General features: G+C 46.8%; 2 protein-coding genes across 2 annotated transcripts in view; one reads left to right on the forward strand and one right to left on the reverse strand.

Moving 5' to 3' along the window:
• APLP1 (amyloid beta precursor like protein 1) overlaps positions 1–27,121 on the forward strand; it is a 131,415-nt gene that overhangs the window by 92,836 nt on the left and 11,458 nt on the right. The window lies entirely within an intron of this gene.
• The window catches only part of ARHGAP33 (Rho GTPase activating protein 33), a 58,137-nt gene that overhangs the window by 14,726 nt on the left and 16,290 nt on the right, over positions 1–27,121 (reverse strand). Inside the window, 12 exon segments of the mRNA XM_077337045.1 lie at positions 1,954–2,098; positions 2,223–2,325; positions 3,509–3,658; positions 4,274–4,333; positions 5,140–5,206; positions 7,236–7,313; positions 9,096–9,218; positions 11,368–11,460; positions 13,951–14,088; positions 17,579–17,662; positions 17,767–17,851; positions 19,655–19,749. Of these exon segments, the coding sequence (XP_077193160.1) occupies positions 1,954–2,098; positions 2,223–2,325; positions 3,509–3,658; positions 4,274–4,333; positions 5,140–5,206; positions 7,236–7,313; positions 9,096–9,218; positions 11,368–11,460; positions 13,951–14,088; positions 17,579–17,662; positions 17,767–17,851; positions 19,655–19,749 (1,221 nt within the window).

The raw sequence follows: 27,121 nt of genomic DNA on the forward strand, positions 1-27,121 counted from the left end.
GAGGCTTTGGGGACAGAGAGTCACAGAACACCAGAACTGCCAATGCAGTGAATGTTATTTTTACTATTGCTATTATTATACTATTAAAAGGTAAAGGTATCCCCTGTGCAAGTACTGGGTCATGTCTGACCCTTGGGGTGACGCCCTCTAGCGTATTCATGGCAGACTCAATACGGGGTGGTTTGCCATTCCCTTCCCCAGTCATTACCGTTAAATGGTAATTAAACAGTAAACTATTACTATTACTATTACTATTACTATTACTATTACTATTACTATTACTATTACTATTACTATTACTATTAATTGAATTTGTTCCCTGCCACTCTTGGCAAGCTGGCTTGTGGTGGGTTACAGAATAAAACCACCATAATACCATCGGGGGATCCCTTAACATCAGTGAGATCAGGACCCCCGCTCCCAGTGAAAGAGAGATCTCGGCCCCAGCCGGACAGTGGGAGAAGTTGGGGGGGGGGGGTTAGAACTCTGTATCGGCATCTTTTAATGTTAATGTCAATGTTTATTGTATGCATTTATGGGGTTTTAGGGGACTGGACTGTTTTTTGTTGTTTTATTGTAAATTGCCGCGAGTCCAAATGGAGGGCAGGGGTATAGAAATACGAAAATAAATAAATTAATTAAATTCCCATTAAAACCCCAATTAAAATTCCAAATTGCATTAACGAAAGCACAAGGATGGTGGCAAAAAACAAGCCTTCCCCACTACGCTGCCAGGGCAACAGGGTAGGATCTGCTGGTCACCACTGATGGAACAGTGTGTGTGTGGTGGGGGGAGGATCAGATCTTCTCCCTGCATGGCCTCATCCATAGACCTGGCGGAAGAGCTCTGCCATGCAGGCCCTGCAGAATTCCAGAAGGATTGCCAGCTCTGAGTGGGGTAACATTTGGAGATTTGGGACAGAGCCTACGGAGGGTGAGGATTTGGGAGGGGACGGGAGGGACTTCAACAGGGTACAATGCCATAGAGTCCATCCTCCTAGAGAGACATTTTCTTGAATTTTCCTATGGAGCCTTCCTTTACTGCTGCAACATAATTTTGAGCCCCTGGGGAGGGCGGTATATAAATATAATAAATAAACAAACAAACAAACATGAGCCTGAAGGCATCGACTGAGATGGCACTCGGAACCATGGGAGCCCAAGAACAGATTTCAAGCCCTTGCAGAGGAGGCGGAAGCAGCAACAAGGGCAGAGGAATTCAAGGACGGAATGAAGAGGGCATGGGGAGAGGAGGAAATGCATTTGGAGGAAAAGGGAAGTGTTGGTCATCAGTGACTCTGTCCTGAGAGGTACGGAACGGCATGCGGCTAGGCTTAACCCCCAAGTTCAAGAGGTGTGTTACTTGCCGGGGCAAAGATATTATGAACTGGATGCCAAAACTGATAAAACCTATGGATCGCTACCTATTTGTGATGGTCCATGTGGGAAGAATTTGGGGAGGAGGGGTCCATTGCATCACTTCTGTTTTTGAGATTTTGCTTTGGACCCTGCAAGTTTCAAAGATCATACAGTATGGGCCTCTGTAATACTGCTGGTGCCATGGTGCCAGTGCAAAGACCATTTAAAAACTGGAGGTTTCATGCCATGCTGTAGGCTGGAGTTTTAGTCTTCCTGCACTCACCTCTTCCTGCACTCACATGGGAGATCATTTGTCCCCATGCACCTCATCCGCCCCCAATTTGTGCTCCTGCATGGGAGCTGGGACACTGAAGTTCCCAGTGCATAAATGGTCAAAGGGGGTATATAGTGGAACAACATTCTATCGCTATGCATTCTGGGTCGCAGCTGCCCCAACTGGACGACCAGAAGCAGCGCAGGAGCCTGGATGCAAAAAAAGGAAACCTGCCAATTAGCAGGGAACGAACACTTTCAAGGGCTGCAAAACCAAACCCTTTACAGGGGGCCTGTCCCCTGGCTCATTGCGAGACTCACCGCAAACTTGCTATAGAGCTGGTAGGTGAGCAGCGGGTTTGGCAACTCCCGGAAGTACAGCTTGCAGAGAGAGCTGACGGAGTGGATGTCCTGCAAGTAGACGTCCTTGGAGAGCTCGGGCACCCGCTCGCTGTCGAACTCATGCCTGCAAGAGGAAGAAGATTAGAAAAGGCAGCCTAAGTCCATAGCCCAATGACCCGTCTCCTTACTGAGTCAAGCCAGACTTTCATTTGAGGATCCTGTAACCCTAGCTCCACAGCAGGGCTTACCGCAACCTCTGGATGTTGGAGGAGACCCCAGAGAGGCGATAGATTCCGTCCACAATGCCATGCTTCTCAATGAACTCGGAGCAGGAGCGCAAGACCTGGGGGACTGGAACCACAACGAGGGTATTATTTAACTTATTATTTACGGTCAATAACTTTATTACTTACTGGCACGAAGAGTCAAGGCCGATCGTGCCATTAAAAGCCACGCAGTCAGAGCAGCATCATGCATGCAATAAGCAGCTCAAGAAAAAAGAAAAGGATTGCCAAATTAAAGAGGGGCACACTTGAAAACAGTACACGACACGGAGTAAAGTGGTTTTAGAAAGCGGGCTGTGCTTTTCCTCTGGCCAGGATTCTGACCGGCTGTGCAGATTAAAAGGCACGCTGTTAAACAGAGTTACTGCCGGAAATGCTGCAGAGAGACAATTAGAGTTGTATATAGTCTCAAATGAGCCTCTTGTGGCGCAGAGTGGTAAGGCAGCCGTCTGAAAGCTTTGCCCATGAGGCTGGGAGTTCAATCCCAGCAGCCGGCTCAAGGTTGACTCAGCCTTCCATCCTTCTGAGGTCGGTAAAATGAGTACCCAGCTTGCTGGGGGGTAAACGGTAATGACTGGGGAAGGCACTGGCAAACCACCCCATATTGAGTCTGCCATGAAAACACTAGAGGGCGTCACCTCAAGGGTCAGACATGACTCGGTGCTTGCACAGGGGATACCTTTACCTTTACCTTTATAGTCTCAAACCCTGACATTTTGTGATTGACTCCACCTCCTGCAGCAGCCATTTTGCAATTGTGCCCCCTGCCCTTTGTCAGAATTCCAAAGGTCCACACTGGCTCATAAAGGTTGGGGACCCCTGAGCTAAGGTGTCTTGACCTGAAATAAGTCAGGGGGTGCTAGGTGGCTGCGGGGTCATTACACGCTTTTATGGCCCCACTTCCAAACTTCAAGAAATATGTTCAGACCAGGGACAGCCAACCTCCAGGTGGGGCCTGGAGATCTCCTGGAATTGCTGCTCATCTCCAGACTATAAAGATACTGAATTAACTCTCCATCCATCATCCATCCATCCATCCATCCATCCATCCATCCATCCATCCATCCATCCATCCATCATTCATTCATTCATTCATTCATTCATTCATTCATTCATTCATTCATTCATTCAGCCAGCCAGCCAGCCAGCCAGCCAGCCAGCCAGCCAGCCAGCCAGCCAGCCAGCCAGCCAGCCACACTCCTTCCCCCAAACAGACTACTCCCAGTGCAGCCATAGTATTGAGCTCTCACCCTCGCTGCCGGCGTTCTTGAGGTGCTCGCCCAAGTCGCACCCAAAGACCCTCTCCCGGAGGATCCCGCGCTGCTTGAGGCGCTGTTTGCTAGGCCTGGACTTCATGAAGGTGCGAAGGAACCCGATCAGCTTCCCGTGCTTCTTGGACACTGCAAAGAGGGCGCAGAATCCTAATTGAACATCGGCTCAGAACAAGACATCTCAGCGGAGGTTCTCCCACGTGGCCAGGAGTTCTCGGCAACCAAGCACTGAGATTAACCATCTGAGACGAAGACAAGTGTGATGTAGTGCTCAGACTGTTGGTCTAGACCAGGGATAGTCAAACTGTGGCCCTCCAGATGTCCATGGACTACAATTCCCAGGAGCCCCTGCCAGCATTTGCTGGCAGGGGCTCCTGGGAATTGTAGTCCATGGACATCTGGAGGGCCGCAGTTTGACTACCCCTGGTCTAGACCGAGGAGGCTTCAGCTCACATCTGCCTCAGCCACAAAAAATGCCAGGGGACTTTGGGCTGCTCTTTCTCTCAGCCTAGCCTGCCTCGTGGGCATATCGGGAGCTGAGCAGCTGCATGCTGCATTCACTGAATCTACCTGGGTCAAAGTCAGCCTAGTAGTCCAGCTGAGACATTACAGAGGCATGGCTCCAGTCCAGGAAGACCCACCCTGGCAGAAAGTGGCCATACGTCCTCACAAGTCACCAAGACTTCAGCAGCCCCATCCTGCCTCTCAAAAAGTTGGGAGGAGTCTACATGGACCGTATCTCACCTGAAGTGGTGGAGAGGAGGCCGTGAGGTCTGGAGATTGCACAGCTCATCCCTTCTGCATCTGTTGGGGAAGAAACACCCTAAGGAGAGAGCAACAAGGCACATCCGCCTCCCCCTTAGCTTCAACCCCTTTGTTTCTCAGCTACTGATGCACGTCTGTCAAGCACAGTTCACCTCCTCCGCTCTTCTCTTCTCAGATTGCAGGCTGCCAGTTAAGATCCTGTCTCCAGACTTGCCCACTGTATCCCCCCACCTTCCACCCCTCCCAAGAGATCCACACTTAAGAGAAATGCGCTCGGTTTTGGGCAGAAGGATGTAGACAAACTGGAGCGTATCCAGAGGAGAGCAACAAAGATGGTGAAGGGCTTGGAGACCAAGACATATGAGGAAAGATTGGGGGAGCTTGGTCTAGCCTGCAGAGGAGGAGACTGAGAGGTGATATGATAACCTTCTTCAATTGCTTGAAGGGCTGTCACATAGAGCAGGGGTAGTCAACTTGTGGTCCTCCAGATGTTTATGGACTACAATTCCCATGAGCCCCTGCCAGCGTTTGCTGGCAGGGGCTCATGGGAATTGTAGTCCATAAACATCTGGAGGACCACAGGTTGACTACCCCTGACATAGAGGATGGAGCAGAGTTGTTTTCAGTTGTCCCAGAGGGTTGGACCCGAATCAATTGGTTGAATTTAATTCAAAGGAGCCTTCAGCTAAACATCTGGAAGATGTTCTTGACAGTTAGAGCAGCTCCTCAATGGAACAGGGTTCCTTAGGAGGTGGAGGGTTCTCCGTCTTAGGAGGTTTTTAAGCAGAGGATAGCAGATTCAGGAGACTTGGCAAACCCTGGATGTCCAGGAAAAAGAGAATTACCTGCTTTAAGACCTGATCCTGGCCGTTCTGAGAACAGCTCCACACACTCGCTGGGGAAGAAGCCCACCTGGAAAAAAAAAAAACAGGCAAACCAGAGTTGCAAGCTACACAAGAAAACAAGGTGGGAGCAGAACAGCACTGCTCAATTCCTGGTTAAGCAAACCACAGTTTGCAGAGAGCAAACCCACAAACGCTGCCACAGCTTGGCACCCAACACCAGGTAAGCATGGCAAGTAGGCAACGAACAGCATTTCTGGGGTAGAAGAAAACATGTGCTCCTTGTCTTGCCTTCGTGACCTCTACAATGACTGCCACGCTAGACCTTACAGCAGGCATTTAAAAAGACGCTAGGGATATTTCAGTCCTTGAAAAGTCACAGAGGAGGGGGCCAGACTCCCCGTCACTGCCGATCCAAATCAGGCCTTTACAGCAATTTACGAAATGGCTAAAATTGTCTCAAAAATGGTATTATACCCCCAATTCGATCACTGATTACTATTGGCCACTCTCAGGACCAAACCTGTAGATGTGGCCAATCGGGTACTTATGGGATGGGATTGTCCACTCATTAGAAGATTGGTGGGGGGGGGGAATTTTAAGGAAATAGAAGAAATTAAAAGAGAAAAGATAGAACCATGAGCTCCGTTAGCCCTTCATAATATATTTCCGAATCATAATGTATGTTGTAAACCTTGGTAAATTTTATTATTGTTGCTGCTAGGCTGGCTATTGCTATCAGTTAGGAAAATGCTGAAAATTTGGTAATAGATAAATGGTGGAATAAAATTAAGCAATTTATGATTCTAGAAAAAATAACTCATAATATTAAAGTTACCCTGGGAGCTTGCAAAAGGGAGGAATGTAATTCAGTCTGGGAAACTTAATAAAATAAAAGAAGAAAATTTCAGATAGCAATGTATGGGAAATAATTATGTCATTTACATATTAAGCCAATGGTTTTTGCCTGTTCTGATGTAATCAACATTGATAATGTTGCGTAAATGTAAATGCAGAATTTATTTGTATATAGCCATTACAAAATATAAGAGACACGTTTGTAAACAATAAAATAGAATTACACTGTATAAAAGCCAAAAATTTAAAACTGTAGCACAATGAAACAGCATGCAAAAATACAGAGAGGCAGGCGCATTAAGAGCCTGCCTTAACGGTGACAGCGTTGGCCCTTATTTCCTTCCAGCCAAAGCCAATAATGAGGTTTTATATGTAACACTGTCAACACGATTAGGTAGGAGATAGATTAACTTTTTGGCAACAGAGTGAAGGCTAAAGCCACATAAGGGCCTAGTCTGCACACAATAGAGAATGCACTTTCAAAGCACTTTAGAAGTAGATTTTCCTGTTCTGCACAGGAAAATCCAGCTGCCAAAGCACATTGAAAGTGCATTATCCTATGTGTGCGGAATGGGCCCTGATCTCATCAAGGAATTTGGCCCTAGGTTAAGCGTAAAAGTTATGTTACGTTATTTGCCCTTTTTTTTGTTCTGTAAATACAATTATAATAAAATTAAATCTTCTCTAAAAATGACATCAGCAGCCATGGGTCAGACCTTGGGTCACTGTAACATCTAGTTTGACCCTGATAGGTTTACGTTGTTATTTATTTCCGATGCCAAAAGAGGAATTTTTTAATAAACTGCTTTTTCTCTACCTTAAGGAGACTCAAAGCGCTTTACAATCACCTTAGTTTCCTCCCCCCACACACACACACACACAACAGGCACCTTGTGAGGTAAGTAGGTCAGAGAGAATTTGGAGAAAACTTTGACTGGCCCAAGGTGACCCAGCCAGCTTCATGCGGAGGAGAAATGGTCCCAGTTCTCCAGTTTAGAGTTCACTCCTCTTAACCATCAATGTTCTTAACCACTACATCAAGATGGCTCTCCGGAAAGAAGGTGAAACTCTAGGAACGGGGGGGAAGGGGAAGGGGAAGAGTTGTAGGGGGCAAAAGGCTCCCCACCCTGACAGAGAAGCAGCAGCCATTGGGGAGGAGGTCTGCACAGAGTTGTGTAACAAAGTTCTGGCCCCAACAAGGTCTTTTCTGAACCAATGTTTCTCTTCCCCCAAAGTCTTACTTGGAATCCATGTTTCCCACGCCACCAGCTCCTGTCCTCCTTGGGGGGCATGTCAATCACAGAGATGATGTCTCCAACCTACACCAAACAGATAATTACTGTTTTTTAGTAAAAGCAAGATAACCACATGGATAGACAACATTGTGGATTTATCCTAGAATCGTAGAATCATAGAGTTGGAAAGGGTCTCTTGGGTCATCTAGTCCAACCCCTTGCATTATGCAGGACACTCACAACCCTGTCGCTCATCCACTGTAACCTGCCACCCCCTTGAACCCTGTTCTGCTAGCAAACAAGGCCATAGATGGGTACTTCACACAGAGTTTAAGCTGAAAGTAGAAAGTGTGCCTTTCCTTAACTGTCCAAAATGTTTCTGATCCAAGAGGCTTCCAACAATCCAGCACGGTTCTCTCCCCAGGACAGAAAGCAAGTCACAAAGATTTATGGTTTACACAATAAGCTCATTGTAAAAGTTCATCACCATTGCAAATAAATAATTTGTAATCCAAAAATGACATACAACTGGACCGAGACTATGAACAAAGATGCATCATTGAAGGCCAGTCTGTAAGTTTAAAAGCATATCTACTTCAAAGGACCACTGTTTTCAGTCCTGGCTAAAGAACATTTTGACCTCCATTTCTGCAGGATAATGGCAATTTTTCATCTCAGAATACAGGATGTTTTCCCTCTATGCGGTGGGATTTCCAGCCTCAAGGAGGGGACTGGAGTTTTCCTGGAATTACAACTGATCTCTAGCCTACAGAAATTAGTTCCCCCGGAGGAAATGGCTGCTTTAGATGGGAGACTCTATGGTATACCACAGAGTCTAGGAGAAATGGAAATCCTAGAGTGACAAATGACACCCTCCCCAGGGAACACTGCTCCCAATTTCCCAAGCTAGTGTTTTTTGGCTTTTACTTTCTATTTCTATTTGTATAATTAAGGGGGGCTATGGGTTTTTATATTGTATTTTATCGATTTTATATTGTGAACCACCTCGAGACAATTTGTCGTAAGGGGCAGTATAAAAACCTAAATCTAAATCATCAATAAAATAAAAACAATCAATTTTTTAAAGTTATAGATTTACCTGATTGTGCAGGTTTAATCCTAGATTCTTACTTCTATGTTTCCTCACACATGGTGGAAGGGACATTGTAATCAACAATCAGTTACAGAATTAATAAGATATCCCAAATTGTGAACTGAGTCCACCCATCAATGCAAACCTAAGCAGAGGAAGCCCCTTCTGAATCTCTTTCATAACAGGCCCAGTTCTGGGGAAGGGAATGTTGAAGATACAGAGTCTGAAAACCACTGAGTGTTGCCCCTTTTCCCCAGGGAAAGACAACAGCAATTCTCTGTACTCTTAAGCCAGTGGTCCTCAACCTTCCTAATGCTGCAACCCTTTAATACAGTCCCTCATGTTGTGCTGACCTCCAACCATACAATTATGCAAGGAATTAAACCGAAACTGACCAATGGAGTGGAGATCCATTGTTCATGGTTGTATAAAAATTGTTTTTTTTTTCCTGGGGTTTCTCAGTTCAGTTCTGCCTCTTGTCCCACCATGCTGATCTCACTCTTTTCCACTACTCTGGACAGACAAACGCTCTATCTCGATCTACCCTGCAAGGCTGTTGTGTGGATGGTGCCCCACAGCCAAGCTGCTTGCCCTGCTGCGACCCCTGTGAAAGGGTCATTTGACCCCCAAAGGGGTCCCAACCCCCAGGTTGAAAAATACTGCCCTAAGCAGTGACCTCACTGCAAAAGGGACGGGACCATTACAGTGTGGCAGAGGTAGGGAGCCAGAGGCCCACAAAGAAAACGGCCTTCAGGGCAGCCTACTGGACGCACCTCAAAGGAGAGCTCATCGGGCGCTTGTGCTGTGTAGCGTTTGATGACGTGGGCAGCGGCGATGGCGGGGACGTTGATAGAGGCCTCCTCGTTGACCAGCAGGCGATTGCCATGGTTGTCGATCTGAAATTAAATGGGGAGGGGTGGCATATGACTGAACAGGCAGAGCCCAAGAATACCTTGCGTGTAACATTTGGAAAAGGGCAAGATGAAGCAATGGCTGGTAACTGGAGGGAAGAGAGAAGGGAAACGACCCATCTGGCCGGCATCACCTGCATGGGGTTGCCCCCCTCTGTGCCTAGCAGGGCCCTTGTACCTTTATCAGGTGGGAATGACGCACAACGCACATGGAGCATGCACAGGACTGCCCCAGGGCATTCTTGGCAAACTCAGCTTGGCCTGTCGATAAGCAATCTTTACAACAGCCCTGTAAGGCAGGCCTGTATGTCTTCTCTCCTCTTGTAGATAGGGTGGAGGGGGAAAAGAGGTTTAAGACTATTTGGCGAGTTGGTGGCTTAGATAAGATTTGAACATCTCCTTTTTTAAAAAACAAAAAGGATGGGAGGAAAGTAGCTGTTGTGACTTTTTCCCTGCCTGTCGTGTGTGTGTGTGTGTGTGTGTGCGCGTGTGGGAGGGAGGGAGGGAGGGAGGGAGGGAGGGAGGGAGGGAGGGAAGGAAGGAAGGAAGGAAGGAAGGAAGGAAGGAAGGAAGGAAGGAAGGAAGGAAGGAAGGAAGGAAGGAAGGAAGGAAGGAAGGAAGGAAGGAAGGAAGGAAGGAAGGAAGGAAGGAAGAGGGTAGACTCCAGGACCCTAAAATATCTCACAGGCCTTTTCCCCATTAAGATCCAGTCTGCTTCATTGCTTAAGTTAAAAAACTCAAGAGGACATCATTGCAAAACCAGGGTGTTCCATGCCTCAGGTGCAGAGCATCCAGTTGGCACATAAATGATCTCAGATTCAATCTCCCATTTAAAGGATCAGGTTATAGGCAATGTGAAAGACCTCCCTCTAGGACCCTGGAGAGCCACTGCCAGTCAGGACAGACAATAATGACGCTAACAGAACACTGATCTGATATGTTTTGAAGCAACTTCATGTGTTTACTTGTTAGGGAGGGGCTGTGGCTCAGCAGCAGAGCATCTGCCTGGCATGCATTCTAGGTTCAATCCCCGGCACCACCACTTAAAAGGACCAGGCAGTAGGTGATGTTAAAGTCCTCTACTTAAGACCCCCAGAGAGCCATGGTCATTCTATGAGTAGATTTTACCAACCGAGTTGGGACCAAGGGTCTGATTTAATGTAAGAACTTTTTCACAGTCAAGTAAAAAGCACACACTGGCTTTCTTAAAGACCCGAAAAAAGGTAAACATTCCACACAAAATTCTACCTCCAGAATCTCACGCCCAATTACTCCTCATTTTCAGAATCTTGAAAATCAGCAATTTTATTTTTCCCACAGATGGTGTTTTCCAGTGAGGAATACCAGAATTTGAATCTGTGTTCCCGTCTCCAATTTGTGTCATTATTGGTGCCTGTGAACCCCACCCACCGCCCTCATTCCCCCCTCATTGTCTCCAAACTATTAACCCTTTAAAAATATATTAATCATGTTACAGGGCAATTAAGAAGCAACATAACAGCCACCAGTGTGGCAAAGGTCTGAGGCAGCTCCATGTGTGTTTATGTACAGAACATTTGTGCCATGTGTGGCTTGGCTACTATGATACTGTGGTGTTAAACACAGGTGTTAAAAACTGCAAGGGTTCTCATAGAATCATAGAATCATAGAGTTAGAAGGGGCCATCCAGGCCATCCAGTCCAACCCCCTGCTCAATGCAGGATCAGCCCAAAGCATCCTAAAGCATCCAAGAAAAGTGTGTATCCAACCTTTGCTTGAAGACTGCCAGTGAGGGGGAGCTCACCACCTCCTTGGGCAGCCTATTCCACTGCTGAACTACTCTGACTGTGAAAAAAAATTTTCCCTGATATCAAGCCTATATCGTTGTACTTGTAGTTTAAACTCATTACTGCGCGTCCTTTCCTCTGCAGCCAATGGGAACAGCATCCTGCCCTCCTCCAAATGACAACCTTTCAAATACTTAAAGTGGGCTATCATGTCCCCTCTCAACCTGGTGACATCAGATTTCTAGGAAGGTCTCCAGAGAGAGTAACGACCCAGAAAGAAGCACCCCAACTCAGGAGCTAGGATGAACTCAATGCACAACAGGCTCCATTTGCAGGACCCACCCTTTGAACTCATGCTGATTTCTTACCTCCATCCAGGTGAGGACAGGCCCGCAGTTGATGTTGCTATCCACAATGGCTGAGAGCTTTTCTAGGTACTGTGTGAGCATGGGCACCAGCAGCTGGTGAGGGAGAAAGGAGGAAACATGGCGTCACTGGCTCAGATTCAGAAGCCAAGGTAGCTGAGGTTGGCCACTTATGGTGAATGACGGAGGTTTTCAGCCTTTGACATCATGGCCCTCCCCGTCTCTAGACAGTCATTGTTCCATCTATAACAGAGTTCAGCCTGCAAAACTCCCTGGCTTGGACTCTATAACTCTCTTTCACTGTATTGACAAAGAAAGGGGGACGATGGCTCAGTGGTAGAGTATCTGCCTGGCCTGCATAAGGTCCCAGGTTCAGTCCCCAGGACCTCCAGTTAAAAAGTTCAAGTAGAAGATGATGTGAATGAGACCTCTGGAGGGCAGCTGCCAGTCTGAATAGACTCTGCTGAGCTTGATGGACCGATGGTGTGAGTCAGCAGAAGGCAGTTCTTCCAACAGAGAAATACTTTCTCCGTTGCAAGCAGGCCCTTCTCTATGAAAGGCTTAGCCCAGTGGTTCTCAACCTAGGGCTCAGGACCCCTTTAGGGGTTGAATGACCCTTTCACAGGAGTCGCGGCAGGGTGAGCAGCTTGGCTGGGGGGGGGGTGCTGCCACTGTTGCTGCTCCTCCTGCAGGCGCCTGCACTCAGCCGCCAGGCTCTCCATAGGGCAGCGCAGCTCAGTGGGTCTTTCTTTTTCTTTTCTTTGTGAGATGGAAAATAAAGGAAAGCGCAACAGCAGCCCCGTTCTATGGCACGATCACCAGGCTGGTCAAGCCATGATGCTATGGGTTGGGTCCAGCGACCTTTTTTCACTGAATCATACCCAATTCCCCTCCCTACTCCAGCTATAGTTCACTCATGACTTTGGTCAAAGCGGGCCCCATGATTTTCAGCACAGCTCTTTTCCTGTGGCCAACCACCATCACCACACTTTCCTGTACCATCTGCAAAGGAAACTGGCTACCTCCATCCCTATCTCTGCTTTGCCTTCCGTATGGCCAAAGAAAACCGGAGACTCCCTGAACAAACACCTACTCCCCTGCACCTTTTCCCTTCCAGTTAGAGTACCTACGAAGAAATAGCTAAGCCAGGGGTAGTCAAACTGCGGCCCTCCAGATGGCCATGGACTACAATTCCCAGGAGCCCCCTGCCAGCGAATGCTGGCAGGGGGCTCCTGGGAATTGTAGTCCATGGACATCTGGAGGGCTGCAGTTTGACTACCCCTGAGCTAAGCACTACTGCCTTCCCCCTCAAATAATACTTTAAGGTTTCCCAGAACCATTTTTTTAAGGCGCCATCTCCAGGGCTGAATCTGCACGGAGCTTTGATTCCTGCCGTCTCCACTGAATGCGATTTCCATTTTGATTTTGGCTGATTTAAATTTTTCCTCTGCAACAGGCATGATTGATCCGGAGTGACCCTACCTGTATCCTGCAATATCCTAGAGTGGATATCACCCTTAATATTTGAAAAATCGGCATGAGAAAGCATGCAGATCTCTGCTGGTTCTGAACTTGCTACTGAGCCTCCGTTCTAGAAAAGCCCTGATTGGCCAAGGCTTCAGTTCACAGGCGTCTTTGTTCCCAGGCTGCAAGCTTGCCTTAAAGGGGAAGCCCTAACTTCTCTCAATAGAGATTTTCCTCTTGGATATAGTCCCCCTTCTCTGCTATCTCCAATCCTCTCCCCTCCCTTCAAGAAAAGAAAGAAAGAGGCTCCTGCTGCCCCCCCCCGCACTGCTGAGCTTCCCTAACCACGTGCAGAACACTTTTCTGTTTCAATGGGGAGGGGGGATAGAGGAAGACCCGAGTTCAAATCAATCTGGATTCAGCAGGATCCACAACAGAATAAACAAAGTAAGTGCAGAATCAGCCCAGGTGTCTCATCTCGTTCAGCCTTGAGTTGTGCAAAACAAGGAGGGGAGCCCTACACCTGTGCTGCATCGTGTAACAGCCCAAAGCTTGTCCGTGCATGCCGAAAGGCAAAGCACACACAAGGACAGCAGCTCTGATGGGTGCCAGCACCTGCCTGGTCATGCCTGCCGAGACCCAGTCCTTGGCCAAAATGGAAGATTATTATTATTATTTGATTTATAGACCACCGCTCCAGGCAAGCAAGCTTATGGCCATTTACAACATGATTAAAACATTTCCAATCAACATTTAAAACATCCTACATTAACCCCACCCCCCCTCACCCTGCCCTAACTATCTTCCGTCTGGCCTACAGACTGGCCGGGGAAATAGGCCCAGCCCAGAAGAAAGCGGGGAGGGACCTGGAGAGGAAAGGAAGTTAGGTCCACAGGATTTTAAGCCACCCTGGCCTCAGCCATAGGCCTGGCAAAAATGTGCTGTCTTCCAGGCCTTCAGAACCGTGATAGCTTTTTGTGACTTTTTGGGACCCAGGCCCAGTGTGATAAGAAGGCAGCCGGACAAAAGGTGCCGCCAGCAAAGGGCAAAATGTGATTCTGGTGTGCGTGTGTGTGGGGGTGCCTCCCCCCTCCAGGCCTAACATGGTTCTAAGTCACTCACCTCTGGGTTCGCCCGCATATGGCTGAAGGGAGGCAGCTCGGGAAGCTGGGAGAAACGCCTGTCAAAGATGCAGCAGTGCAGGTGGGCGTCCAGCGTACGGAATTCCTCATAGCTGCGGTGCACCTGCCAGCTCTTCCCCTGTGCCAAGAAAGGCAGCATGAGAAACGAGGGAGAGTCCAAAGGCAGGATGGATTGGCCTGATCGGAATGAACGGGCCCCACCCATCCCACCACTGGCACAGAAGCACACATGCATATGAAGCGTATGCAGGATCTGCATAGTGAGTCTTCTCATGAGCTCGAGAGCCAGTGTGGTGTAGTCGTTAAGAGTGCTGGCCTCTAACCTGGAGAACTGGGTTTGATTCCCCAATTCCTCCTCCACATGCAGCCGGTTGGGTGACCTCGGGCCAGTTTCTGTTCTCTCAGAACTTTCTCAGCCCCACCTACCCCCAAGGTATCTGTGGGGGGAATAGGAGGGAAAGGTAACCTCCAGGGTCATCTAGTCCAGCCCCCTGCAGAATGAAGGAAATTCACAACTACCTGCCTCCCCATAGTGACCCCAATTCCATGCCCAGATGATGCCCCCCCCCCAAAAAAAATGAAACCCTGGTCAGTCTGACCAGGGTGTAAACTTTTATTCCAACCCCAGATCGATTCAGTCCCTGCCCTCTACACAGAATGCGATTTCCATTTGGATTTGGGGCAATTTAAATTTTCCTTCTGCAGCAAGAAGGATTGGTGCGGAGTGACCGTACCTTTACTGTGTGATATCTAAGAGTGCTGTTAATCCTCAATATCCAGATTGGGAAAGAAAGCTCCATGGTAGAGAACCTCTGATAGGCTACACCTGGTCATGTGACACGCTTGCCTTAAAGGAGAAGCCCCTAATTTCTCTCAACTTCTGTCGGTCCTGGGTTTTTCCTCTCCTCCCTCCTCTGCCTTTTTCGATCCTCTCCCCCTCCCCTCCAAGAAAAGAAAGAGGCTCCCTGCCTGGCTCCTCCCCCACTTCAAGAAAAGAAAGAAAGAGGCTTGGCTCCCCCCCCACACACACACACACACACTTTCCGAGCCTCCCTAAGCACCTGCAGAAGACTTTCCTGTTTCAATGGGGAGGAGGGGGGGAGAGGAAGACCCGAGTTCAAAGTGATCTGAATTCAACAGGATTGACAATGGAATAAACAAAGTAAGTGCAGACTCTGCCCAGGAGAAAATTCACCTCCTGACCCCAAAGTGGCGATTGGCATTTCCCTGGGCATGTAAGGAAGGGCCACAAGAGTAAAGCATGGACACAATCCCTTCAGTCCACCCATTTACCATCTGCCTAAGTTCACAGAACTAGCATTTCTGTCAAATGGTTATCTAACCTCTACTTAAATCTTCCAAAGGAGGAGAACCAGAACCCACCTCCTCCTGAGGAAGCCTGTTCTACTGAGGAGCCTCTCCGTCAGGAACTTCTTCCGGATGTTTAGCCGAAAATTCTTTTGAATTAATTTCAACCCAGTGGTTCTGGCCCAACCCTCTGGGACAACAGAAAACAACTCTGCTCCACCTTCTATGTAACAGCCCTTCAAGTATTGAAGATGGCTATCATATCACCTCTCAGCCCTCTTCTCTCCAGTCTAAGAAGACCAAGCTTACAATCGCCTTTGGGTAGAGAAAAGCAGGGTATAAAAGCTAGCTCTTCTTCACTTTTCAGATGCTTCAGTCATAAGACCTGGGAACCTATCCACCAAGTGTAAAGGGAACATGCATTATCCATGATGCTCCCAATATGCATGGTCATCATTTCATGCCTACATGCCTGACACGAATCAGCATAGTGTTTTGTGGTGAAGCCTATAGGGCAGGGGTAGTCAACCTGTGGCCCTCCAGATGTTCATGGACTACAATTCCCATGAGCCCCTGCCAGTATTTGCTGGCAGGGGCTCATGGGAATTGTAGTCCATGAACATCTGGAGGACCACAGGTTGACTACCCCTGCTCTAGGGTACGAGCTGGAAGTGATGTCACTTCCAGATGAGGCTGCAAGAATCAGGAAAAATGTATCAGGAAAAATCTTTTCACAGTCAGAGTAGTTCAGCAGTGGAATAGGCTGCCTAAGGAGGTGGTGAGCTCCCCCCTCACTGGCAGTCTTCAAGCAAAGGTTGGATACACACTTCTCTTGGATGCTTTAGGATGCTTTGGGCTGATCCTGCGTTGAGCAGGGGGTTGGACTAGATGGCCTGTATGGCCCCTTCCAACTCTATGATTCTATGATTCTAATCCCTGCAAATCTCCATAGTAAAAGCCACAGAGATTGTGAGTGTTCTAAGAGTGTAGCCCAAAAGCTGCATCACTTCTGTGTCAGACCCCCATTCCTCCCCTTCTCCTGTCGTGAACATCACCAGCAGCCGGGATGTTAAGCAGAGGGGTGGGGGGCTGCTTGCTGAAAGGGGGAATTTGGTAATCCTAGTTGTACACACACAGAAAATCTGTTTGTTTCCTTCACACAAAGTGGCAGCCAGAAGTATCAAAGAGGCCGCTAACAGTATGCATTCCCCATTGGTATCCTGCCAATACAAACAGTGGCAAAGTCAGAAAGAGGCCTATCTGCAGCTTACAAAAGTGTACAATCTGTGGGCAACAGACCTGATGAACATATGCATCGGGTGTGATCCAAGCACGCACTGATTGGGTCACCATGGAGTAACAAGGCTAGAATGACAGGCACTCAAAGTAGATGTTCCAGATTGCTGGAACTACAGTTTGGTTGATCTGCTATGTTTAGGGCTGGGGGAAGGGAATTTTAAGACAGTCTTTTCTTCTAGCAACAACTAACAGTGAAATTGTAAGTTAACCCACAGTTAGATACAAGAGCTTCCCTCCCAGGAGCCAGCTTGGTGCAGTGGTTAAGAGGTAGTCTCTAATCTGGAGAGCTGGGTTTGATTCCCCACTCCTCTCCATGCAGCCAGTTGGGTGACCAGGGCTGGTCACAGTTCTCTCAGCCTCACCTACCTCACAGGGTGCCTGTTGTCGAGGGACGAAGAGTAGGTGATTGTAAGCTGCTCTGAGACTCCTTCAGGTAGCAAAAAGCGAGGTACAACCCCCCCACCACTCTTCTTCTTCAAAAAAACCCAAGACATTATGATGCATATCTACACTATAAGATATATCATTGTATATTAGATTAATAACAACTGCGGCTTTCCCCAAGGAATCCTGAGAACTGTAGTTCAGTGAACGGCCTACGAATACCCTACCAGAGGTCCTAAACACAATCTGTACTGGAATTACAGACCCTCAAGTCTCCTAAGAGGGAATAACCATTGCACTGACTTCCCTGCCCATTTCTAGCATTATCAGAGCTGCTTAAGACTTTTGAGATTCCAAATGGTGTAGGGTTTAGGGTTCAAACCCTGCTTGCTGGCTATCTCTAATTTTCAGATCAGCCTACCTCCCAGGGTTGTTGTGCGGGTACAATGAGAAGAAGAGAGGAAATCCATGCCTGAGGTCCTGAGCTCTTGGGAAAGGGTGGAATAAAACTCAATGTAGGTTTGGGAGATTTGCAAAGTAGACACTCGGTTGCCAGCTGGGCAAGCAGCCAAGCCACTCAATCCACGGCCAACAAACACTTGGTTTTTTCCCCTCACCTGGCAGGTGACTTGGATGGCAAAAAGCAGTTCCCCCTCTTCCAAGTTGTTGAGGTTCTCGTTCTGCTCGGGCGTGAACTGTAGCTGTGGGGAGAGGCAGAAGGTCAAGATCCCAACCCCAGTTTGCCACAGGAACCCCCGTGTCCCAGATATCCATTCCCCTCGGGCAGGGAGAGAAGGAGACATACCTGGATATGTCCAAAGTCCACTGCTTCATAGTGGAAATGGGCACACTCAGTCAGCTTGGGGAAGTGGCCACGTGTGATGGAAAGCCTATGGAGAAAGAGAGGGATACAATCCAGGGAACGGATGTTATTCTGAGGTGGAATCCCATCTGGAAGTCAAACGGTCAAGCAAAATACGGAACAGGAGGCGTCAAACCCTTACAAAACCAACAGCCCCATCCTAGACTTAACAGGATTTATTTTCCCCTCTCCCATCCCAATTCTATCCCTGGGGCTTGTCCTAAATCCACACGAGGGCACTCAATTCTGTCAGCCTGCTTAGGTCTCATACTTCTGTCAAAGCCTCTTAAAGACAGCCATCTCCCTCACGCCTGGACTGCTATTTTTCTGACTTGAACTCTGTGTGTCACTGCTTGCCCTCATGGGGAAATAGACATGTATATCCATGGTATACGTACATTTTCTCAATGGGGCATGTTACAGCTGCCTAGGCTTTTCAGTTTGGAAAAACCACCCAAGGGGGTAGGGCTTAAGTCCGTTCCTTTCTAGGACTGCCAACTCTGGGATGGGAACTTGGTGGAGATTTGGGAAGTGCAGCGTGGGTGGGGTTGGGGAAGGAGTAGGACCTCATGGGGTAAAATGCCATAGAAGCAGCCCCTTCCTTCAGGAGAACTGATCACCATCATCTGGAGATCAGTTGGGATTCTGGGAGATCTCCAGGCCCCACCTGGAGGTTAAGGGGAAATAGATAGGCCACACTTTAATGAGGCGTCAAGTGAGAGGCAAACAATGGAAAGGAATGTAAATGAAATAGTTTATTCTGACCCAAAAGTCTTAACAGAAAAGCTTCAAATTCATTCAGATTAATGAATCCTTCCAAAATAATGCTTTGAATAGCTATCGAACAGAGCTATTTTCAGGAAATTATTCCTTTCTTCAGAAATATCTCATCTGTTTGAATAAAAAGTAAAAGCGAAAAGAAATATTTAATCTGTGTGAATAAAAAGTAAAATAGTAAAAAAAAAGTAAAAAAGTAAAAATAAAAAGTAAAAGAGAAATATTTTGTCTGTGTGAATAAGAAGTAAAAAGAAATATTTCATCTGTGTGAATAAGAAGTAAAAATATACTTTTTAGTTTTTATCCACACAGATGAAATATTTCTGAAAAAAAGGGAATAATTTCCTGAAAATAGCTCGAATCGATAGTTATTCAAAGCATTATTTTAGAAGGATTTATTAACCTGAACGAGTTTGAAGCTTTTCTGTTAAGACTTTTTGGTCAGAATAAACTATTTCATACACATTCCTTTTCATTGTTTGCCTTCTCACGGGATTCTCTTCAGGCCCCACCTGGAGGTTGGCTACTCTGTTCCTCCCAGATGTCACAATCCTGGTAAGAAACGGACCCACATGCCCTTCACAATTAAATTCCCAGTGGGGGAATTCCCAGACCATATCTGATTGAAAGTTGTCATGGAAGCCAGGAGTGAATCAGCCCTCATCCTGGGGCCTAAGGTGCTGACTGGTACTTCTGGGTAAGGGTGTCTAGACATGGAGGGGACAGGGACTCACGCCAACTCCCAGCCATATAAAATAGCATGTATGGGAGACCCCATCCAGAAGTGCAAACTCCCAAACCTGGTAATAATCTCTCCCTCCCAGTACTATTAGGATTCCTCGCTGACCAAAGAAAAATTGGCTCAATCTGTTCTTCAGCTTCTGAAGTTGCTCAGTAAAGTTCTCCCCAGCTTGGAGGAAAAGTTGGATCACCTGTTCACCGTTGCTTATCAACTGCAAGTTAAAGTCTCAGGTACAAGAGCTGGTTCAAAAGTTGGCAGCCCTGAATGAGCACTGCGGCCATATTGGGCCTTTGTCCTCTCCCCAGGTTTTACCTCTTGGTTGGCTTTCCCTTGACGTTGTTGGTTGCGTTTCCCAAAGAGCGTACTTGTCCCTCTCCGGAGGTATCGATGTTGTCTGTGCTCCGGGCCTGTGCAGTCAAAACAAGCAAGCCATGGAGAATGCTTAGCACAATGCAGTGGTTACAGAGCTATGTTCAGGCCTGGAAGGACTGGGTTCAAATCCACCCCCAGCCCATTAACTCAGTGGGTTATCCCAGACCAGTCACTCTGTCTCAGCCTAACCTACCTCAAAAGTACAATGTGGGGGCCAAATGGGAAGGAGAATTCTGTGTCCCATCCAGATCTCCTTGGAGGAAATATATAGATAACGCCCTCCAAAGTCAGTGTCTCAAACACGTAGCAACATTCTTCTCCCCTCTCCTTCACCCTTGCCTGTATTGTTGGCTAGCAATCTCTCTGCAACAGTGTTGTGGCTAATTCTTGACCCAGTGATTCAAGCCAAAGCTAAATTCTTTTGCTTCAAGGCAGGTTGGTTGCCCCCCTACATCCAAGATAGGTATCCCTGGGCTCTTTTGTCAGCAATATGGCTGTGTGGGTCCAACCATAGCCAACTTATTGCAACCCTTGTTGGGTTTGCAAGGAAAGAGAGGAACAGGTCGTTGGCCATTGCCTGCCTCTGCCTGGAACCCTTGAGTTCCTTGGTAGTCTCTAGTCCAAGTACTACCCAGGCCCAACCCTGCTTCACCTTTTACAGTCTGAGAAGATCAGCCTAGCCTGGGACATCCAGGTCATGGCCTTCCACAGGAAGGCCATGTCTCAAGGCTGCTGAGGATGCAAGTGGTGATCTTCTGGTTGGACCCCAGCTTTGAAAAGACGTCTTCACATGCCAAACACATATATAAATGCCCACTGGCCGCTAGGCCACCTCCAACATCCTGTTAATTGGGAGACTTCTGAGATGTCATCATACCCTTTCCATATTCTTCATAATCCCTTCCCTAACTTGTGATCACCTACCGGCTGGGATGTGGAATGGCATAGTCTAGTCCAGTCTGGTTAGAACTTGGAAGCTAAACAGGGTTGGTACTTGGATGTAAGACCACCAAGGAAAGTTCTGCAGGTGAAGGCCATGGCAAACCTTCTCTGCTTCTCATTTGCCTTGATAAATCTCCTTGTTGGGATCATCATAAATCAGTTGTGACATGATGGCACATGCCTACATAACTGTTCCTCCACTGTCTGGGGAAAGAACTGATAAAAATATGTAACTGTACTAGGCACTACAGGATAGAGGGGCAGTGGCTCTCCAAATGTCCATGGACTACCATGATTGTCATAGTTTGGCCACCTTTGCTATAGTAACACCTACAGAATGACAACAAACCCCTCAAAATATGCTAGCTGGATCCAGCCAGCTTTTCTACTCTATCTCATTCTCCTTTATATGGCCCCTGCCTCACTTGCCTCCTTATGCAGTTCCCATTTAGGGCTGCCAACGAGATTTGGGAGGGGGGCAGCTTGGGGAAGGAAGGGTTTGAAAAAAAAGAAAGGTTTCAATGGGGCATAATGACAAACAGTTCCCCCTTGAAAGCAGCTATTTATCTCCAAGGGAATAGATTTCTGGAGTCTGGAAATTAATTGTAATGCTGGGAGATCTCCAGGTTCTACCTGGAGTTTGGCAAACCCACCCATGACTCCCAGCACAGCCTTTCAGGTGGTCCTTCCCTGGTCCTTCCCTTCTCAACAGCAAAAAAAAAAAAACAGTTAAATCCAGCCCACATTTCTAGATAGTGATTCAAGTCCTCAGTGGAAGTAAAAAAAATTAAGCTTCTTGTTCCAGACAGCCCAAGCTTGAATTGCCAGAAAAACCCAAACAGGATCTAAGAGGATAAGCTCATGACTCAAAATAAAGCCTCACCTCCCAGCATTCTAACAGCTGGTTTTTCGGCTGAAGGCTCCTGTTCTTTAGCTCCTTCTACCCAGGTACAGCCGGATACCAGATCTACCCAGCCACAGTTTATCTACTAAAATCAGCCGGTGTTCCACTTCTAGATGCTGAAAGGAAAGCCTCAAGATCAAGGCCTGAGACATCTTCTCTCACTTTCCCACCTGTTTATTTTTAATATTCAGTGTGATGAACAGTTCTGAGGAACCCAAAAGCTGGCATGATGTTTTGTGTCACTTTGAGTGGAACTCATTCAAAGTGTTCTGTGGTTCTACTGGTTGGTTGGAACCTAGCCTGTCATTGTGATGGGCCCAGGGTATAATGGCTCACTCAAAGGTTGACCTTCGGTGAAGCAAAGCACTTGCTGTGAGACAGTCAGCTACTAAACATACCAAATGATCCATTGTAGACAACCCACCGACAGAGATTCTCACCTGAGGGGTTTGCAAAATACCTTCTTGGAACTAAAGTACCCACCCAAGGAGGTCAAGAAAGAGATCAACAAAGCCAGAAGGATGCCCAAAGAAAACCTGCTAAAAGACCCAATAGAGACTATAACAGAACACCACTAGTGGTTAACATACAGGTCTCAGTTCAGCGCATCATCTGTGACTTACAACCTCTACTGGAAAATGACAGTTCTCTTTCCCAAGTACTGGGGGGGCAAATCTTTTCTTGCACACAGACAACCCCCCAGTCTCAAACAACTCCTTACCCACAATAATAATTTGAAGATGGATGCTGGTGCCAGAGCTTGCAACTAACCCAGATGGCAACTTTGCTGCCACATACACCTGGACAATACAATCACTGGACCTAACAATCTACACCACCAAAGGCTTATTCACATCTTCTAACGTTGTATATGCCATTAAATGCCAACAATGACCCTCTGTTTTCTACATAGAGCAAACAGGTCCAACCCTCCACCAAAGAATTAATGGACACAGGTCTGACATCAAAAACCACAGGACTGAAAAATCTGTAGGGGAACACATCAGCCTTCTGGGACATTCATTGAGGGACCTCAATGAAGCTGTTTTATTGCAAAGAAACTTCAAGAACAGACTGGAAAGGAAGATTGCGGAGATTTATTTATTTTATTTATTTATAATTACATTTATTGACTGACACTCCCAGGCCCTGCCGGCTCGTGGCGGTTTGCAAATTTAAACCATATAGAATACCATTACAAGAATATATATATACATATATACATACACACACACACACACACAACCCTATAATTGCCAACAAAACTCCATCTAAAAACTCCCCGCCCTTCCTGCCCACACCCAACCGCAGCACACACAGCCCCACACCATCAACTCAGGGAGATAATTCCTGCCCAGTAAACAGAACATAGAGCCTATGTAGAGCCTATGTAGATGCAAGTTATTACAACATTCAAAACAATGAAATTCCCAGGACTCAACAGGAACATTGGTTTCTTAACTCACTACATATGCTAATGTCATTCAGCACTCATATCTACACTCCTCACAGTCCCTTCTTCATTTAATTTGGGACAATGGGACTGTAATATAATATAAGTATGTATGTAATGTAATTTAGAATCTTACTCTCTGGTCTTCGGACAGGAGAACAAACACAGCAGGGCTTGACACTTGTAGGAATGCTTCCCTGCAGATGGGACTAGCAACTAAACTCTTTTAATAACTTCTTTCCACAACCGGGAAAACATCTACCATTAATCACTAACCTTGACATTTTTATATCCCCTTTGTTTTTATGAACAACAACGGGACCCAAATAAGCAGATTTTGATATTCTAGCAAGGAACTATCCAATCTTCATCATCATGCTGTATATTTGTCGTGAGGCTGTTTCCTAATTTACTCTCTCCTTATATCTCTCTTTATGATTTTTGTTCCATTGTCTACAGACGTGTGCATGCACACAAAAGCTCACACCTTGAATAAAACTTTGTTGGACTCACATTTTGTACTGCGACTTCAGACCAACACAGCTACCCCCCTGAATCCCAGGGGGGATTTTAGCTATTTTTGAACCAATCCTGCATTTCTGTCTTACTAACTGAGGGACGTGCATAGACATGCAGATGAATCAGGGCCTGCTGTGGTCCCTCCCATGCATTACAAGTCCAACTGTACTTTCCCTTTGCAACCTGTTCAACAGGGACAGAAGCCAGAAAAGTGAATGCTCATTCCTTAGACTGGCTGCCTTCCTGCCGCAAGCTTCAGGAGGATTACCTACCTTTCAACAGCAGTTGGTATTACTAGCATATTGAAGAGCCAAAGGCCGATATATATATTATTCAATAGAGGACAACCATTGAGGAAGATTATTATTTGAAAACGGGACATATCTAGATACTGTTCTGGTTGGATCCTATATAAGAATAAACAAGAACGAAGAACCTTTTATTTCATGTATTCTGTATAATTTTACTACATCTATAGTAGCCTTGGGATAAGCATCTAGAATATGGGGCAATGTTCTGACCTACCTGGGCTGACAATTTCATTTATCAAATGGTGGAAGAACCTACAAGAGGCTCGGCCATACTCTACTTAATACTGACCAACAGGCAAGAGTTGGTGGATGGGGTGAAGGAGGTGGTGGCCTAGGGGGGAGTGCCCATGTCCTCCTAGAATTCCTAATTAGATGGGGGGAAGAAAGTTTGTAATAAGACGTGTCTGTTAGACTTTCATAGGGTGGACTTTAATAAACTCAGAGACATAATGAGAGTCATTCCATGGACCAGAATGCTGGAAGAGAAAGGAGCAAGTGATGGGTGGGCTCTCTTTAAACAAGAGCTATTTCACGCTCAAGTCATCACTATTCCAGCAAGATGGAAACACGGTAAGGGATCCAAGAAGAAGAGAACTTCAGAAGGAGCTAAGGAAGAAAAAGAAAATGTTCAAGAAATGGAGGGAATAACAGACCGCTAAAGAGGAATATCTGCAGGTTACTAAGCACTGCAGGTCAGCTACCAGAAAGGACATAGCCGGGAGGGAACTGAGACTGGCCAAGGAAGCCCACTGTAACAAGAACAGCTTTTTCAGATACGTGAGAAGCAAACATAAGGTAAACAAGGCAAGAGGCCCGCTGTCGGGTGATGTTGGAGGGACTCTGACAGAGGACAGAGAGAAAGCAGAAAGGCTCAGTACCTATTTTGCCTCTGTGTTTTCCCAGAAGAATATGGACACATCTAGGGATGGTAGTGGGCAAGGTAGAGTGTCTTGGTGGCAGGTTGATATGAACAGAGAGGTTGTCGAGAGGCACCTGGTTGCACTGGATGAATTCAAATCCCCTGGGCTGGATGGTGTGCACCCGAAAGTGCTCAAACATTCCTGTTGGCAGCAGAGTATAGGACCTGAAGTTTAAACTACACGTAGAATAATATCTGCTAGATATCAGGGGAGGAAAAATTTCACAATCAGAGTAGTTCAGCCGTGGAATCGACTGCCTAAGGAGGTGGTCAGCTCCCATTCACTGATAGTCTTCAAGCAGCGGCTTGACAGATATTCATCCTGGATGCTTGAGGCTGATCCTGCATCGAGAAGAGGGTTGGACTAGAGGGCCTGTCTGGCCCCTTCCCACTCTAGGATTCTATGATTCATCACGCAGCATGCAGAAGGTCCCGAGTTCAATCCCTGGCATCTCCAGTGCAGATCAAGTTGTAGGTGATGTGAAAGTCCTCACCTTTTGATCCTGGGAAACAGACTATACTGACTTTGATGGACCAATGGTCTGATTCTGTATAATCCAGCATCATGTGTGTTCATGATGTGTATTCAGATACACCTTGGTTTTATCCCCAACTTGGAACTTTGGGTTCTGCAATGGCCTTTATTCTACCAACTCTGGCTGCAGGTTAAAAAAAAAAAAGTGGATTGCTGCTGCTGGGGCACAAGGGGGAAAACAGAAATGCCACTTAACCACTCCTCTTCCTCAGTTCCCTGCAATGACCAGTAAAAGCAGAAGTGTAGTATGATCTCCTCCTGGCCGATTCTCCCTGCTCTGCTTCCCTGGCTGCTACTTTTTGGACTGGGGAAAATTGAGAAATTTGCATTAACAGGACAATCCTATGCAGAGTTACTCTAATTCAGCCTTTCTCAATCTGGGTTTTGTGATATTTATTTTTCTTTTTTTCAAACTAGGGTCCAGAAATCTTGGAATCTGCAAGAATACTCCAAGGAAGCGAGGACTGGCAACACTTTGGAAGAAAGAGGGTGAGTCTTTCTCATGACCATTTTTAAAATGTATTTGAAACATCTGAATTCCACCTTTCCACCCAATCAAAAGAGGTTAACATGAAAACAAGAGCCCTCTCCATCCCTATCCTAAGGGAAGGAAACCGAATTGGCAACCCCCTCTTTCAAAGGGTGAGAGTTCATAGAGTCTAAACTTTTGAAATTGTTTCAAAGGCTGAACCCATGGGGAGGAAATAGGGAGGCTGCCTTGGGGGAGGCTGAAAGTTTGTAAAAAATTGAAAACAAGCTTTCGTACTCATCTTGCTGCTTTAAACAACATAAAATTCAGTATAGCTTAAATCAGCATATAAAATTGTATCTGGCATGTTTAGGAAGTGTAGAAGCATAAATGCTTAAGAGTGCTTGCACTCGAAAGCTCACGCCTTGAATAAATCTTTGTTGGTCTTAAAGGTGCTACTGGACTCTGATTTTATTTTGTTTTCTACAGGCAGAGATAGAAACTTACCTCTACTGCTGACAGTTAAAAGTCAAGAGCAAGCCCTTACACAGGAATCATTACTTAAGGCCACATAACAATCACATTCTGAACAAATTCTAGTGGGTTAGCCGTGTTGGTCTGACGTAGCTCGACAAAATTTGAGTCCTGTGGCACCTTTAAGACCAACAAAGATTTATTCAAGGCGTGAGCTTTCGTGTGCAAACACTCTTCTTCAGACAAAATGGAACAAGGGACATTCCGAACAAGTACGACTTTGTCTTTAAATGTGTTTCCTAGTAGCACCACAGTTAGCAGTTAGCATACTGGGATAATCAGGCACCACAGAACTACACTTGGGAATCCTGGACCAGTGGTTGTGTACCTCCTTGGCATACAGGAGGGCCCAGTTTCAATCCCTGGCATCCCCAGTTAAGGGATCTGGCAGCAGGTGGTGTACAAAGCAGAGACCCTGTAGAACTACTGCTGACCTGAGCAGACCAGTCTTTCTCAACCTTTTGACTGTGGAGGAGCCCCTGAAATAATTTTTCAGACTTCAAAGAGCCCCGGAAGTGATGTCAGCTGGCCAACCCCCAGAAGTGACATCACCATCTGCACCTTTAGCCTTCCTTTCGCTCCCTCCCTCGGCCTTTACTACTACTATGCTGGCTCTGCATCATGTAGGCCGGAAAGAAGAGTAGGCACTGAGAAGACAACCCAGACACACACCCCATACCACACCAGAGCTCCCGCAGACCCCCTTCAAAGCTACCACGTACTGCCAAGGGTTTATGGCAGGGGTAGTCAAACTGCGGCCCTCCAGATGTCCATGGACCACAATTCCCAGAAGCCCCTGCCAGCAAATGCTGGCAGGGGCT

The sequence above is a fragment of the Paroedura picta genome, chromosome 5 (genome assembly GCF_049243985.1).
Source record: "Paroedura picta isolate Pp20150507F chromosome 5, Ppicta_v3.0, whole genome shotgun sequence".
Lineage (NCBI taxonomy): Eukaryota > Metazoa > Chordata > Lepidosauria > Squamata > Gekkonidae > Paroedura > Paroedura picta.